We start from the raw sequence: 15,687 nt of genomic DNA, 5'->3' as shown, positions 1-15,687 counted from the left end.
AGTAAATACAAGGAGGGATCTCCAACGACAAATGGATGTGGCTGCTGTCTTCCCAGAGGTGTGATGAAACCAATGGATATCTGCGCAATGTGAGCAGGCTGCTGCGAGGGACAAGGTGGGTGGTGTTGAACTGATGACTACGGGAAGACCAGTCCGAGTGAGGTCCTGGGTCATCACTGTGTGGCGATCCAGCTGCTGGGATGTTGAACAGTTGGTACCATACAGGACTCTAGCACTAAACCAAAGACTGACGGAGCTATGAAGGAGACTTTGCTGAGAAATCAGTCACAGGCATGTAGGTGCATGCTATTTTTTTATTTTTATCACGCACTGCAACCCACAAAGATTCAGATAGGCATATTCAATCAAATGTTTCTGCAGAAACACATGGCTCTTTTCAAAGGACCTTTGGATCTTTCCAAAAATGAGTCATTGATCAATCCATTAATTAATTGTGCAGTGCCCAACAAGTGGATGTCCTGGAGTGTACTCTAACCGACATTTAGGCCACCATGGAAGCTTGTCTCAATTTAGGGAATGTACATTGTGCACCATGATGACTGGGAGCCAAGGAGACCCATCAGGTGTGCCAATAGCCAAAGTCTTCAAATCACCAACCAAGACTCCTATCGGTAGGGAAACTTGTGTGTAGGTATAGTTGGGCTGCTCCTCGAATCCTATACAGATAGGATCCTCTGAATGGTTTTGTAAAGATTAGACCTGTTCCATGGAGGGAAGACAAAAGGTTTTCAGGTCTCTGCCCTTAGCCATTGTATTTAAAACATTCTTTGTTAGAGGGAAAAAATAGATTTTAGAGTGGTCCAAACTGTAAAATAAAGCACATGAATTACATGGTTTAAAAAAATACTCCTTTCAGGTGCTAGATACTGGCCCAATCAGAATATCAACACATGAACAAGAAAGGAGCCAATATTCTTAATGCCTACTTCTGTGGTAGCACCACCTAAATTAACCCCAGCTGTTGAACTGCATAAAAAAGTATGGAAAATGTGATACTGAGTGCAGTGGACAGTGGCGTGGATAAACTATTTCTCAAACAAACAAGTATCCCATCCAGAGCCAACCTGGCTCCTTGGAAACGATAGAGGTTGGGGGGGGGACCTGGCACGCCTATTAAAAGCACACCCACAATTGTCGTCTGGAAGGTAAAAATACCCTTTTCTTTATATAACCCTCACCCACTCTAGTAGTGGCATGCTTCATCATCTGGTTCACCCTAACTCCTACAAGTCAGTGTGCTCGACCATATTCCAGGGACCACATATGAAGATAGGGGCGTAACTTTAAAGAAACAATTCCTCCCCCACTCTAAAAGTATCCTTTATTAGAAGAGTGGGAGGGAAGGTTAAAAAATATGTATATAGGGATACGAGGATGTGATGGTCCTTTGTCCCTAAGGCACCAGCATGTTTCAGCCCTGTTCTATCGGCCTGCAAAAGATCCTGGGCTTTTGTCAGTGTGTGTAGCGAAGAAGTCACTTCCCCGAACACATGACTAACGTGTGCTGGTTATATTTAGCATGCGATTTGCATGTGAATTTTGTTTTAAAAGTGTTTACTTGCCGCTGCTTTTGGAACTACCTGTATTGAGAGAAACGGTCCAATGTACATGCCATAGAATGCAAGTGCAGGTGCTACCATACCTGAGTGAACACAACATAATGATCAGTCATCTCAGTGTAGTCCCCAAACAAAATTGTGCCTTCAGTGTTTAGTCTCATAGAGGCACATATATACAGGATTGCACCCTATTTGGTAATCCCAATTTTACAAGACAGTCGTGTATACATTCACTTTTGTGTACTTCCAATCATTATTGTTGTACAGTTGAATGTCATAATATGCAGTTAGTATAATCATGTTTCTGATCGTTGGATAACTTTCCCATTATAAAGTCTTCACACTTACACAACCAACAGTCTATCGAGCATGGGTTTTAAAATCTCTATATAATACAATATGTTACACGTGGTGAGGGAGCCACTCCCCCTAATTGAAATGGGAAATATATTCCCACGGGGGCATGAGAGGGAGGCATTGAAGTCACACTCTAGATCGCGGGAGACAAAGAATGCCAAAGCTTGTTAGAAAATAGCATTACTGTTTTGTCAACAACACGGAGACAACATCAGAGGCACAAATGCGAGCAGCGACTGCCCCGGTGTCCTAGAAAAGCCCGACTTACTTCGTCAAAGGTCCCATCCCTTTCGTTGCTGTAGGGTTATTTTGTGTATGACGAGATTCGTCAAAAAATCCCATACTCTTTAGACTCCCTTTTCACCTTCAGACTATTTGGGCACCCACCGCCCAATTTACAAAAGCTTACTAACATAACGGAACAACTAGGCCTTGCCTATACAGATAAATTGGCATAATTAATCCTTGCAGCTCCATCCCTTCTCCCAGATACAAACATCACTCAGTGCTTGGCACAGGCTCAGAACTGGGACGAAGTAAAGGAATTATAAAAGGGAACAAATTAAAACCTTCCTACATGGAGTAATCATGACTGAGTACCTACAGGGCAATGCGCTCCCTATAGGACTCATTATGATAAACCGCAGATTTTCCTCCAAGACCCTCTATTCAGAAAAGAATGGTCCCTCATCGCTTGGCGATGCACATGAGATTGGCTAATACTTATTATCAGTACCACAAAACATGTAACTGACATTTTGCTGATCAAAATTAAGAAGCACTAAATAGCCAGATCAGAATTTCTAGTTACAAAAAGAAGTTGGATGAAATTAATAAAGAAATTTCAGAACATAAAGATTTTCTACTGCGGAGCAAGATCACGAAATTACAGAAAGACTTAAAGTTCTCCCATGAACGAGTTTACCCCTATATTAGGGATGACTACAACAAGAAAAATGAGTCTGATACAGACTCAACGGGAAGAAGCGATTCTGGATCACTATCCTCTGATACTGACGAATGGTTAAGTGACAACTCTGCCTCCAACAGAAACAGAAGAGGGAGACGCAGACAACAAAGAGGGAATTATTCAAACACCAACAACCGCAAATGATGTTCTGGCCAGGCAACTATGTTCCCCAACCAAATCAAGGCCCTCCACCGCCAAAACAAATACCTTTTTTCCAACCCAACCAGCATTTTTCTGAGTTTGTAGGCAGAAGAGGGAGACTAGGACGAAGAGGAGGATGACTTGTCCAGTGGGACAACAAGGAGACAGACGGAGCCAATACACTGAGCCGAACCCAGGATCAATTAAAACCAGGCCGGAGCTACCAATGAATATGGTTGTGAACCTCTCTAAAGAAACTTTAACAGAAGAAGAAATAACAGGACTAGGATCTCTCCCAACCACAGACCTGGATAAATTTTGAATAAGATGTGAACTGGCCGATTTCTTTTCAGGAAGATGCGTAACAAAGCCTTCTTTTTCAACAACCCTCCCACAGACGCGATAGAGAGATACACTGACTTTTAGAAAAAATCCAATTTCAACCCTCCCCTATCCACAATACCTCCAGAAGTATGGGCCTTTGAGAAGGTGGTTATCAAAGATGTCAAGACCCATCAACCTAGAAAAACAACACACCATAATCTCTCGAAAAAAGAGACCAGTGCTCTGAGTACCCTTCGCAAGAAGGACCATATAGTAATAAAACTGTCCGACAAAGGAGGGGCCGTTGTACAGAACAAAGAAGATTACAGACCAGCCTGCCTGTCATTATTACAGGATAATAGGCACTATCCCATTCCTCACGTTGACCCCACTGTTCATATACAGAAAAGGATTACCAACCTGGTAAAGGAAGCGAGTGAGAAAAGTTGGGTAAGTAAAAAAGAAAAATACTTCTTGATTACTACTGAACCCCGTGCTTCTACAGCCTCCCAAAAATCCACAAAGCAAGGATGCCACAACCCGGAAAACCAATAGTGTCCGCATTGGCTCCATTTTTGAGCAACTATCCCAATAAACTGATTGGTTCCTAAGACCATTGGTAATACAGGCCAAATCCTATATAAAAGATACTACCCACGTACTGACCATCCTACAGGAAATGGAGTATGACCCCCACGAGTGAAACATTGCCTTGATGTTGAGGCACTATACACAAGTAACCCACAAAAAGTCTACGTGTTTTCAAAGACCTCCTACATGAACAAGACTGGAGATGGAGCGCCCCATCAGCTGGATCATGGAATTTGCAAAACATGCACTAACAGAGAACTTCTTCTTTTTCGAAGACCAGCTATACCTCCAATGCCACAGCACTTCGATGGGCAGTACATTTGCCCCTGGTATAGCCTGTCTATACATGAGTTGGTTCGAAGAGCAAAACATCTGGACCAATAATCCTTTCAGAGACCAGATATGCCTTTGGAGAAGATGTATCGATATTTTGGTGATCTGGAACAACAGTGACACTACGAGTGAAGCTTTTAACACGTGGCTCAATGAAAGAAATCCATATCTATTTTTCACCAGGACCTGCAACAACAGACATTTATCCTCATTACAGAAGACAGGAAGTTGTGCACTTCACTCTACCCCAAACCAACAGACCATAAGTTTGTTGCAATTTGGTAGCGCACACCCATGAGCGCTGAGGGAAAACTGAAGTAATGGGGCACAGACACAGCAGTAGAGCAGATCAACAGGATGATTTATTGGGAGATGGAGAGAGCCATGCCAGGCACCTCCAAGGCCTAGATGATAACTGCCACTTCTTCACATTCAAAGAATCTTATCTTAATGTTCCAAATGACATCACAGAATGTTAACAGTTCTCTTGATTGAGTCACATCACCACACCTCCCCCTTTTTGATAAAATAAGATAAAGTCAAAAAGAGCAAAAGATGAGATAGTAAAGAGAGAAAAGAGAGAGAGAAAAGCTAGAAAGAGAATTTTATGAGAACTTAAACATAATAAACTCAGACATAAGCACAATAAACTCCGATATAATCTTGTAATCTATGAGGTCTAGTACAAATTCTAGTGCTCTTCCTAACACCATCCTCCCTTGAAGTTTCCGGATTGATTTTGACAGCTTCATGCAGAATGGGAGGAGGAGAAGGATCTTTTGCAACACGAGACGTGCTCCACCAATTCCCATTAGACAATTTAACAGCGTTCTTACGCATGTCAACAATCTGTTGTGAATCGAGAAACTTTGAAAATCCCTTTTTGACTGGAACTGGATTTTTGATTCGTACCCAGTCTCCTACACAAAGTTTATATGTACCTTTCGTACTTGAAAATGTTTGAGACAACGAAGAAGCTTCATTCGAGGTTTTCTTAGCAGATTCCCACATACACCTCATGTCACAACCGAGATGAAATGAATTGACCATCCAAAAAAGATAGACTTGAGATGGAGCATTTCTACCTCTCATCATTTCAAAGGGTGAAAAGTTGGTAGCCACATGAGGTAGTGCGATATGACCACACAAGTTATTTTACAGCTTGAAAAACACAGGATCTAGACCTAAAAGCTGCTTGCACACACTCTACGACTACTCTGTTAAATCTTTCTGCTTTACCATTACTTTGTGGATGCTAGAGTGGAGTCCTTGTATGTTTGATATTGCAAGAATGCAAAAAAGAAGTTCTCTCATGAGAAAAAAATTGAACACTGTTGTCGGTGAGAATTTCCTCTGGATAGCCTTCTCTGCGGAAAATAGCATCTAAACAACTGATGACACTCTTCGAATCGGGTGTTGAAATAGGTTCAACTTCTACCCACCTGGATAAATGGTCACTGATAACTAAGAAATACTTTGAATTAGAAGGGAGAACATGAAAAGGTCCAAGAAAGTCCATGCCAATTGTTTGCCAGGCTCTGTCAGGAGAAGGTACTGGAGAATCAACTGCACCTTCAAGTTTAAGGACCTTGTCACTGGTATTATATTGTGAGCATTGTTTTACAAATTCATCAACTTGTGTGTCCATTCTGGGCCACCAAAAGTCATTCCTGACCTTCCTCTTTGTAATGGTTGCACCAAGATGGCCTGAATGTGCAGCAAGAATGATCTTCTATTGATAACAAAATGGAGGAATAAGTTTGTCACCTCTGACAACCTTTCCGTCTTCTTGCTGTAAATTACGCAGTAAAACAAACAGTGTCTCTGAGGGACAGGCGCGGCACGGCTCTCTCGTCAAGCCCAAAGTAAGCCCCAGAAATGAAAAATGAAAGTTACTCACATATAGCCTGAAGAACGCAGACTCGAGGAGGCTTCTATTCAGGGCACAAACGACAGCAAGCGAGGGAAAATCAAGACATACGAAAGTCTCGCTTTAAATTCTCGCTTCTTAGGAAGTTCAATGCAGGTACCAGTTCATGTAGTGAAGTTTTGTTTTGAGCTCCATGTAGACTCGCATCCCGTCTTCTGTCGCCAGTGAAGTAATGGGGCACAGACACAACAGTAGAGCAGATCAACAGGATGATTTATTGGGAGATGAAGAGAGCCGTGCCAGGCACCTCCAAGGCATAGATGATAACTGCCACTTCTTCACATTCAAAGAATCTTATCTTAATGTTCCAAATTACATCACAGAATGTTAACAGTTCTCTTGATTGAGTCACATCACCACAAAAACTTACCTATAGGCCAATTTTTACGCATTGGACGTAACTACTCCAAGATTGACTACAAAAAAGAGGCTAAAAACCCCTACAAAAAAAGAAAGGAACGAGAGTACCCAGATCGCATTGTCTGTAGAGCAAGTTAGAGTATGCAATATCCCCAGAGACGCCTTACATGAAAAGACAAATAACCAGAGTCAAAATCGCTGATCTGTGCAACCACCACCAACTCAGCAGATTGGCGCATTCTAACATCTAACCAACTCACATTTGAGAAACCTCTTTTTTTCATTCAAAAGAAATAGAAGTGTCTGAGACAGACTGGTACATAGTAACCCGCACTAAGCATTACAAATCAACAGAATACATTATTGGAACTACCCACGGTCTCAGGACATTTCCCATGTGGGATTTACTCGGTCTGTCCTTTCACATCCCACACAAACTATAGACCTTGGTTTGACAACCCCCCGGGAGCAGGAAACACAAATAAAAAGCAACAGCAGCAATGTAATATATCTGATATCCTGCCTTTGTGACCTTAAATATGTTGGAATGACCACTAGGAAAATCAAATTACGCATCCGTGAACATAGAAACACTATCAGATGCAAGATGGTTACAACTAAACTCACTGCTCATTTCCTTGAGATGCAACAATTTATCATGGTCATTGAGAAACTACCCCAACAAATTTGGATCAGTAGAATACTTCTTACTGAAGAGCAACGTTGGATACTGGATGGGATACTTGTTTGTTTTTGAGTTTACTAAAGGAAGGACGTATCCTTCCATCCTTGCTTGAAGAGGAGCTCTCTACCCTTTGAGGGGTTCCCTTTGGACCTCTAACCTTGTTTAAACTATTTCTTGGTCTTTCACCTTCAGGCAAATAATTATAAAATATAACGCATAACATTAAATGAAAAATAAGTACAAGTTAAACCAATCGATGGGAAATACACTCTTTTACATTGAGAAGTTCAGTTGGTTAATGAGATTGCTGCAAATGTCGGTGTGTAATCAGCCAGTCAAAATCACACTAAGGCTCAAAGGGTGAAATCCCAAATGAGAGCGTATCACTCCCAAACAATGCATCAGACTCACAGCCAGTCACACGCTTAGATACTGGTTGGTGCAATCGTTGGAATAGTGGCATTTGTATTTAAAGTGTTACGAGATTCTGGTCTGGCACTGAAAGCACTGTGAATAGCAAGTGTTAGACCTGGCTTGTACAGCAGGTTTATCGCCAGACTTTTTGCTTTTTAGCCTCCTGTTTTTGACCTTTTTTTTGGATGGTTTTATGACTCCAGACACTTTACCACTGCTGATCAGTTCGAAAGTGTATATGCTCTTCCTGTAAATTGTGTTTAAGGATTGGTGATTCCATGATTGGCATGTTTGGCATATTTGATTTACTGGTAAGTCCTTAGTACAGTGCACTGTGTGTGCCCAGGGCCTGTAAATCAAATGCTGCTAGTGGACCTGCAGCACTGATTGTGCCATCCACATGAGCAGCCTGTAAATGTAACTCCACTGCAGTGCCTGTGCACAGTTTGGTACTGCCTTGTGGACCTGGCAAGTGCACCCACTTGCCAGGCCCTAACCTTCCCTGTTCTTAAATGTGAGTCACCCCTCAGGTATGCCTGATGTACCCCGGTCAGGAGGTGCAGTGTATGTGAAAGGTAGAACATGCCCCGATGTGTCCTGATAGTGAAATACTGTCAATTTCGTTTTTCTCTATTGAAAGGCTATCTGTCTCATAGGATAGAATGGGAGTTTATTTATCTTATAAATATAACTTCGCATCGGTCCAAGATAGAAATATGGAGTTTAGTATGCCTGAACTCGGAATATAAAAATGCATTTTTTAGTAAAGATGATTTTTAGATTATGCGTTTGGAAATACCACTTTTAGAAAGTGGGTATTTTCTTGCTTAGCCATCCTGTGTGCCTCTGCTGGTTTGTGTATTGACTGTCTGGCTTTGGAGGGACAGGGTCTGGGGATGTGCATTCTCTCAGACAGCCACCGGGGCGCGGTGGGGTTGATGTGTGACCTGCCTTTCCTGAATGAGTCAGGGCTGGGATGAATAGACCTGGGCTGCATTCATAGGAGGAGGAGGAGTTCTCATGAACACCTGAATATGCCCAGTCTGCATTTAGAGTGTTGGGAGGAGATTTCCCTTGCACCAAAGTGGCCCTGTCTGCCTTACACAATGCTGTCTCCACCTCCTTCCGGGCAGCTGCACCAGAGGAGACAGAAATGGTTTTGGCTTGGGAAACCAGCATCTTTTTTTTCAGCCAGAGGCAACTTAAGCTCGGCATTAACCGTTCGTTAACAGTTGCTTTTAGGTCGAGCCTAGACAGCACTTGCACTGTCTGGAAGATCTGTCTATGTACTTTGTGGTCTCAGGAGCATTTCCCCAGGACTCGTCTGCGTCTGCTTTTGCTTCAGGACTTTTCTTTCTAGCAACTGCCTCTATTTAACTGTCTTGATGGAAAACGAGCAGCCAAGTCAGTAAAATAACAATCGGTTTAGCATTGCTTGGATTCCAGTCCGTAGAAACTTGCATTTTGCGAGCACCCGTAGACCATTATATGTTTTTAATGTTGTATTTTCAGTGATATGACCACTGACGGTCCTGATTTTAAATTAAAAGCAGAGCATTGGACAATACCATTTCCTGCTGATAGGCAGTATTTCTCTCCATGTGTTCCCATACCTGGCTTGTTCTGCAGCTTGTTTACTTTCTCTCTGCCCGTATCTAATGCTCGTACTCAGCCTCTGTGTGCCACCTTCCGTTATCTCCATTGTATTTAGAGCTGTGGCATAATGCAATGATGCCCCCCCCCCCGCTTCGCTGAATGTGATGAGGTGTGTCTCTCTAAAGAGTTGAGGGCTCCCTGAAGAGGTGAGGGAACCCCTGTGCCAAAGAGGGTGCAGGGGCCTGTTACGCCACTGGTTTAGAGCTCAGCATCTGGCTCTTCTGCACAGCTAGTCTCTGCCACCAGCTATTGCATTCAGCACCCTCATCGCTTCACAGGAGCTGCCGCAAGGCCACGCTGTCTGGTGGTATCTCTCATCTTACCTGCTCATACACTTTTTATGCCTCCCGACTGCGAGAGCGAATGGCATTTTCTTGCAATTATAAATCATTAAATCACCTCCCGAAAACTTGTAGCCTCCAACCACGTGGTATGGAAATTTCACTTACCCCAACACAAGTTGTGTCTTTGTACAACTGTAAATCATGTGACTGTGTTCCTACAAGCTTTAGATTGCCTAGAATCTCAAGGAATACTGAATTTCAGATACGTGGTATTTTGGAGATCATGGGTTCAACTTCCACCCAGACTGACTCAGCCTTGTACTCTTGCAAGTCTCAGATCTGAATGCTGATAAAGCAACTTTAGCCTTCTGAATTCGCTAAAGAAAGTAAAGTTGTGTTATTGTGCTACCACTTGTTTAAAAGACTAAAAAATGTTAACCCAACAGTAGCAATCATTGCATAAAAACAAACATTGGCAGTGCCAACAGGCTTTGGTTTTTGTGTGCCTTTTTACCAATGTTGTGCAGAAACAGAAAACTCAACAGGCCACAACGTGTCATTTTCTGAGCCATCCCAAAATAATAGTTGGACTCTTCACTTTTATGTTAACTAAAACCAACTGCTGCGATATGACCATCCGTGTCATTTTGAAAAGGGGGAACATTCAGCCCTTTTCTACAGGTGACTCACCACGACATAACGGGTTAAAAAAAGGCATTCGAGTGCATGTTCCTGCGTCACCGCACTGAAAAGGCAAGTAGAGATTCTCAGTGCCAGCTTTTACTTGGGCTTCTGTGATTAAAACAATATATATAAGAATCACAGGGAGTCTTTGGGTCTTCCCTGTGTTGTAGTGATTACCGTGAGATGGGAATGTCATTGTGCTGAAGATGCATGTGAGCGAGGCTACCTACGGTAATGTATAGTGTGATAATGTGCCTATTAGTATCAAAGCCTCCATGTTAAAACAGTGAATGTTTCAGCACCCAGAATAATGTGCTGCTTTGCTAAATACTTATAAGGTCCCAAAGGCAAGACCTATTGCATTGTAAATGCTTGTTAATTAACAAGTAGTGGAACTGTTTTTGTAAAATTAAAGATTTGAAATGGCGTTCTCAATAGATTTTGCCTACTTTGAAATATATTTTATAGGGGCTGAGCAGTGGTCAGATTTATTGAAGCACATTTGTCAATGTTTAGGAGAGGGGTACCACTTGGATTAGTAGTTTGATGTCCCTGGTGCATCTGCTGTATATATAAACTATTTGCGGATCAGTACTTTACAACTCATCTGTTATTTTACGTAGAGGAGATTGATCAGTCCCTAAAAGCTGAAAGTTTTGATGATAGTGTTAATGTATTGTAAATAATCCTACCCAAAAAGTGTTGGCAATGAAAATTGTCAACATGTGATTACTTTCTGTCAAAAGAAAAGCAAAGTTTTGGTTATTTTGGTGACTTGCATTTGGTCTTTAAATGGACCCAGGTGAACACATGATGACCAAATTGAGCTATAAGAGAACTATTTTTATATAAAGAACTGAACCATTACCTAATTCTATGCAACAACGCTACATTTATTTGCTCAGATTACCTTTTTTTTTTTAACTTAATTATTGTGAATTCATTCCTCCTGGTGATACAAAGCATGTTAAAATGAGTTCTGTACATTGTACATTTGCAGTGAATATTAATAATTTGTTTTTATTCGCTGCCTCTTCTTACTACGTCTGCAGTTTCTAAGCACTTTCTTTCAGAGACGTTAATATTACCCATCCTAATGATTCTTTTTCATTTGTTGTCTCTGTGGCTCTGTCCTGTTACAGGCAATCTATGCGGAGAGATTCCTCCCACCGCCATCAAGTCTGAAGGCTCCGAAGTTACGCTCATCTTCATTTCAAATTCAGAAGTGACCAATACTGGTTTCAGCTTGAGCTACACCTCCCAGAAGACGACATATGGCAGCGGCAAGTGTAGTTCCTGCTTCCCACTCTTTTGCAAATTCAGAGTTTGCGACCACAAAAATGAAATTTTAGTATTTACATAACATCTTTTGTGATTCAGAAAAGGCTTTTCGAATAGCAAAAGGTGTTTAGCACTCATGCCTAATCGCAATTAGAAATGGTCGTCCCCACCTATTTGTGATTCGTTAAGTGTGTGAATGGTTTGTGACTGCAATTGTGGTGGCAAACCATGGAATTGTTACTGATTCCTCAAGGAGGTGGGAAAAGATTTGCAAATAAGAACCTGTCCACTTTGGACAGCAGCCCTTTGGGATTCATGTTGTTGCCCCAAGGAGTGTACCAAAAACCTTAATTTTTAAAGGCAACACTGGCTTCTTTTAGGAACACAGGTTGCTTTAAAAAGTTTCCAGATTGTGAATGCAATCACAGGGATGGTGGTATGCTCTTTCTTGCAGACCAGCATACTAGTGACCTCTTCAGAAGTTGTAGGGTCATGGGCAAAATATATTTTGTGGCCCCCTGTTTGGAACAACTTTAAATGTATTCCCCTTTTCAGCTTATTCATGCCCTTTTGCTGCGAAATAATATTGAATTTTATATTACAACTTGAGAGATGAGGGAGGGAGGACGAGCAAAAACAGCTGAAAGCTCAAGTTACATGTTGTCTCCCAGTCAGTACTAAAAGAAAGCTTGCAAAAACATTAATAAAACAATTTCCTTATGAGCTTGGATCTAAAATCTATTTTTCAACTACAGCAGCATTTTATGTGAAGTTTAATTTCAAACCAGCTCGTTCTTCCCATATTAGGAAAAACATGTAATGGATACTTGGTAGATGTTCAGTGGACTAGTGTATACATTAAAGATGCATGCACTTAGCACTTGAAATTTTAGTTTTAGTTGCCGGACATTTGTATTCACTGACATATCATTGGCATTCGTCTACCAGCATTACTGCTACAAATAGTGACAATCAAGTGCTGCTTTGAGGATTTGCACCATTTCCTCCTAATATCTCTTCGCCTGTCTTGTCCCCTTTCTCCTCCATATATGTGTGCCCTTCTCTGGCTAGACAGTTACCTGTAACCCTGATGAGTAATAGAAATTGGACAGGGCAAAATAGTAGTACAGAGATCTAAAGAGAAGTGTTTAGCAAGGGACTTGAATTGGAGAGAAAAAGTGCCAGAGATAGGGTTGATATAGAAAGAAATACGAGTTATATGAAGAATGTAAAGAAAGGTGAGGTTAGTCGGAAGTGAAGATAAAGAGATATATATCGGAATATGTAGGTAGAGAAAGAAGGGTAGACCAATAGGTAAGGTTTTAGAGCGACATAGTCGGAGGGATAGTGAAAAGGAAATGTAGAGAGGGACAGAGGAGCACGTTACTCGAAGGGGGTAAAGTAGAGCGACAAATATAGAAAAACGGGTTAATTGGAGAGGGGTATATGAAAAAATAGGTAGAGGTGAACGGAATTGCTAATATGCAAAGGAATGCAAGCTAGAGAGAAAAAATGAGAAGATGTATAGAAAAATGGGTTGGCTAGTAACAGGAAGGGAAATGCAGAGAGGGGAGAAGGGTAGAAAAATGTGTGGGATAAACAATGTTGAAACATGTGAAATAGAGTTGTTAGACTGAAAAAGTGGAAAGCATGGTGAGGTGGAGAGATCTATAAAGGAGGCGGTGGTGGACAAAGGCAGTTTAAGTGGAGGTGGTGAGCCAAAATTGATAAGGAAGTCCGGAGGGGGGGTGAGAGAGATTTAGCAAGAAAGGAGTTGATAGAGAAAAATAGGTAGAGGACAAGTAGTCGGAAAGCAATACAATATTTAAAGAGAAAAGGGAAGATTGAAAGAAAGGAGAAGTTATGATGTGAGGTAGTGAACTAATGGTGAGGTAAGTTGAGAGGTTTGGTAGCCAGAGACCGAACTGTAGCGTGGGGAAAGGTGCATTGAGAGAGATGTGAGGGAGAGCGAAAAATGAGATCGGGAGGGGGGCGAGTGTTGACATAAAAAACAAGCATTGGCAAAGCCAATAGGTCTCGCCTTTGGGACCTTATAAGTGTTTAGCCATGCAACATTTACATAACTACATACTTAAAAGGTCCCAAAAGCGAGATCTATTGGCTATGCCAAGCGGCCGTGCAGCCGCGAAAGTGATCGCAATTGTGATTAAACATCAAAGCAGCCGTGCGGCCGCGAAAGTGAAGGTAATCGCGGTCAAACGCGGTGCGCGTGCCCGCGCACATGCACTGTAGCTCTAGGCTGGCCTGGTAGCACTTTTTGGAGCCCTCTCAATAAGTCTCGCCAGACCAGCGTATGCGCTGGGTCAGGCGAGACCTAAATAGCTGAGAGAGAGTTAAGGTAGTGGAGACATGGAAAGAGATTGAAAGGTGAAGTGAAATGGGGTTATGTGAGAAGTGAAGTAAACAGATACAGGGAGGTCGAATAGAAAAAAACACCAATGAAGTACAGAGGGTGGGATGAGTTGCAGAGATTGCTGAGGTAGAGACAGTATTGAGTGAGATGGAGAGGTAGGCACAGAGGCGGACAGAAGTAAAGCAACAAGGAGAGCAGTAGAGAGAAATTAAGTTTAGTAAGGTATATGGGGTTTATGGTGAGACAGGAGAGGGAGACCGAGCTAGATGAGATTGAGAATGGTGATGTAGGTACATAGAGCTGTAGAGAGCTGTTAAGAGCTGTTAAGAGAGGGGTAAGGCAGAAGGAGTGAGGTGTAGTAAGTAGAGCGAAATGACACAATAATATTTCTTTAGTATAACTGCCACCAACTGCCTGATTGCAATTTATCAACATTGTGAACTGGTGCAAAGTCACAAAGTGACGTAACCTGCCACAAAGTGACAATTTGGGATTTACTTTCCATCCGAAGCTTGTTTCACAATGGAAAGATGCCTAAATGAACTCTATCTTAAAGAGAGCATCCCATGGGTGGTACATGAGCATTACTACGCTATCACCTTTTTTGTTGTTGAACATCACACAATGTGTCCTAACATTTGTAAACCGGGTTTTGCGCCACAAAAATATGCCTCCTTGAGGAAGACGCAAAGTATGAGGTTATTTTCGTCCCATCTTGCATGTGTGCTGTACTGTGCAGCACACATACAAAGTAGGAAAACTTTTAGCATTAATCTAAGCATGGTGTTTTGTACCACAAGGCTACCCTTCAAGAAAATCTATGCTATACTCACACACACACACACACACACACACCTTTGCACTATGGTGCAAAGGTGTGTGCATGGCACAAGGTGCCAGCACTTAGGTAGACAGCAGCATCACACATTTTAGTAGATATGGCAATGTCCTTAACACAACAAGGCACTCCTACTTTAGTTTCTGCACTGTGTGAAATAATACATTTGCCCCTATGTTTCTGTTGAGCATGCACAGCTGTCAAATTAGAAAAAGGTGTTTTTTTATGAGCACAGTCATTATGCCACTGGGTTTGACTGTCCCACTCCCTTTCCAGAGGCTCCTTTGAAATTGGGAGCTCTGGACATTCTCCACTTTGCCCATAAAACATCTCTGCAGCATCCCTGTTTGTGCCAGTCACATAAGTCGATGAGCAATTGCAAGTTTTAATATGACTGAATCAACCAGCTAACTCAAAGGCTGGGCTGGGCAGGCTAGTGAGACAGACACATCGATTCAACTCAGTGTCACAGGTGGTGAAAATGCACCATCTTGCACCATTTTACCCCCACCCCCAGGAGAAATCCCAGGGTTGACCACCTTACTCGGAACCTCAACATTCTTTCTTGCTACAGTGAATTGAAAGACCAGGCTAAGAACTTAAATGTGTCCCATATTGCCAGGAGATGCAGGAGCAGCAAGAGGAGCGCCACGGACACTAAACACACCAGTGGTAATAGCGGCTTCCACTGGCTATCCTGATGCCATTGGAGCTGGGGTGGGTCACTGTGCTTAACTTATTCAAGGGCTTTCCCTAGACTTCACTGGTGGGGATTCATGGTTTAGTAGGCGGGTTGGGTTTGGTGAGGTAAAATTGTCCCAGGGGACGCATGCTACCACTCAACACACATTGTCCTGCTTGGAGTGTACGTAGCAGGTTATAGGT

General features: G+C 42.2%; 1 protein-coding gene across 3 annotated transcripts in view; it reads left to right on the top strand.

The window, feature by feature from the left end:
• Positions 1-15,687, top strand: part of OVCH1 (ovochymase 1) — a 1,142,331-nt gene that overhangs the window by 928,585 nt on the left and 198,059 nt on the right. For all 3 annotated transcript variants that reach the window (XM_085652349.1, XM_085652348.1, XM_085652347.1), the window contains exon 26: positions 11,452-11,592. In XM_085652349.1, coding sequence (XP_085508475.1) covers positions 11,452-11,592 — 141 coding nt within the window. The remainder of the gene's footprint in view (positions 1-11,451; positions 11,593-15,687) is intronic.

This window comes from Triturus cristatus, chromosome 4_1 (assembly GCF_964204655.1).
Source record: "Triturus cristatus chromosome 4_1, aTriCri1.1, whole genome shotgun sequence".
NCBI lineage: Eukaryota > Metazoa > Chordata > Amphibia > Caudata > Salamandridae > Triturus > Triturus cristatus.
Note: the sequence above shows the minus strand (reverse complement) of the source record. Positions and strands in the feature narration are given on the sequence as shown.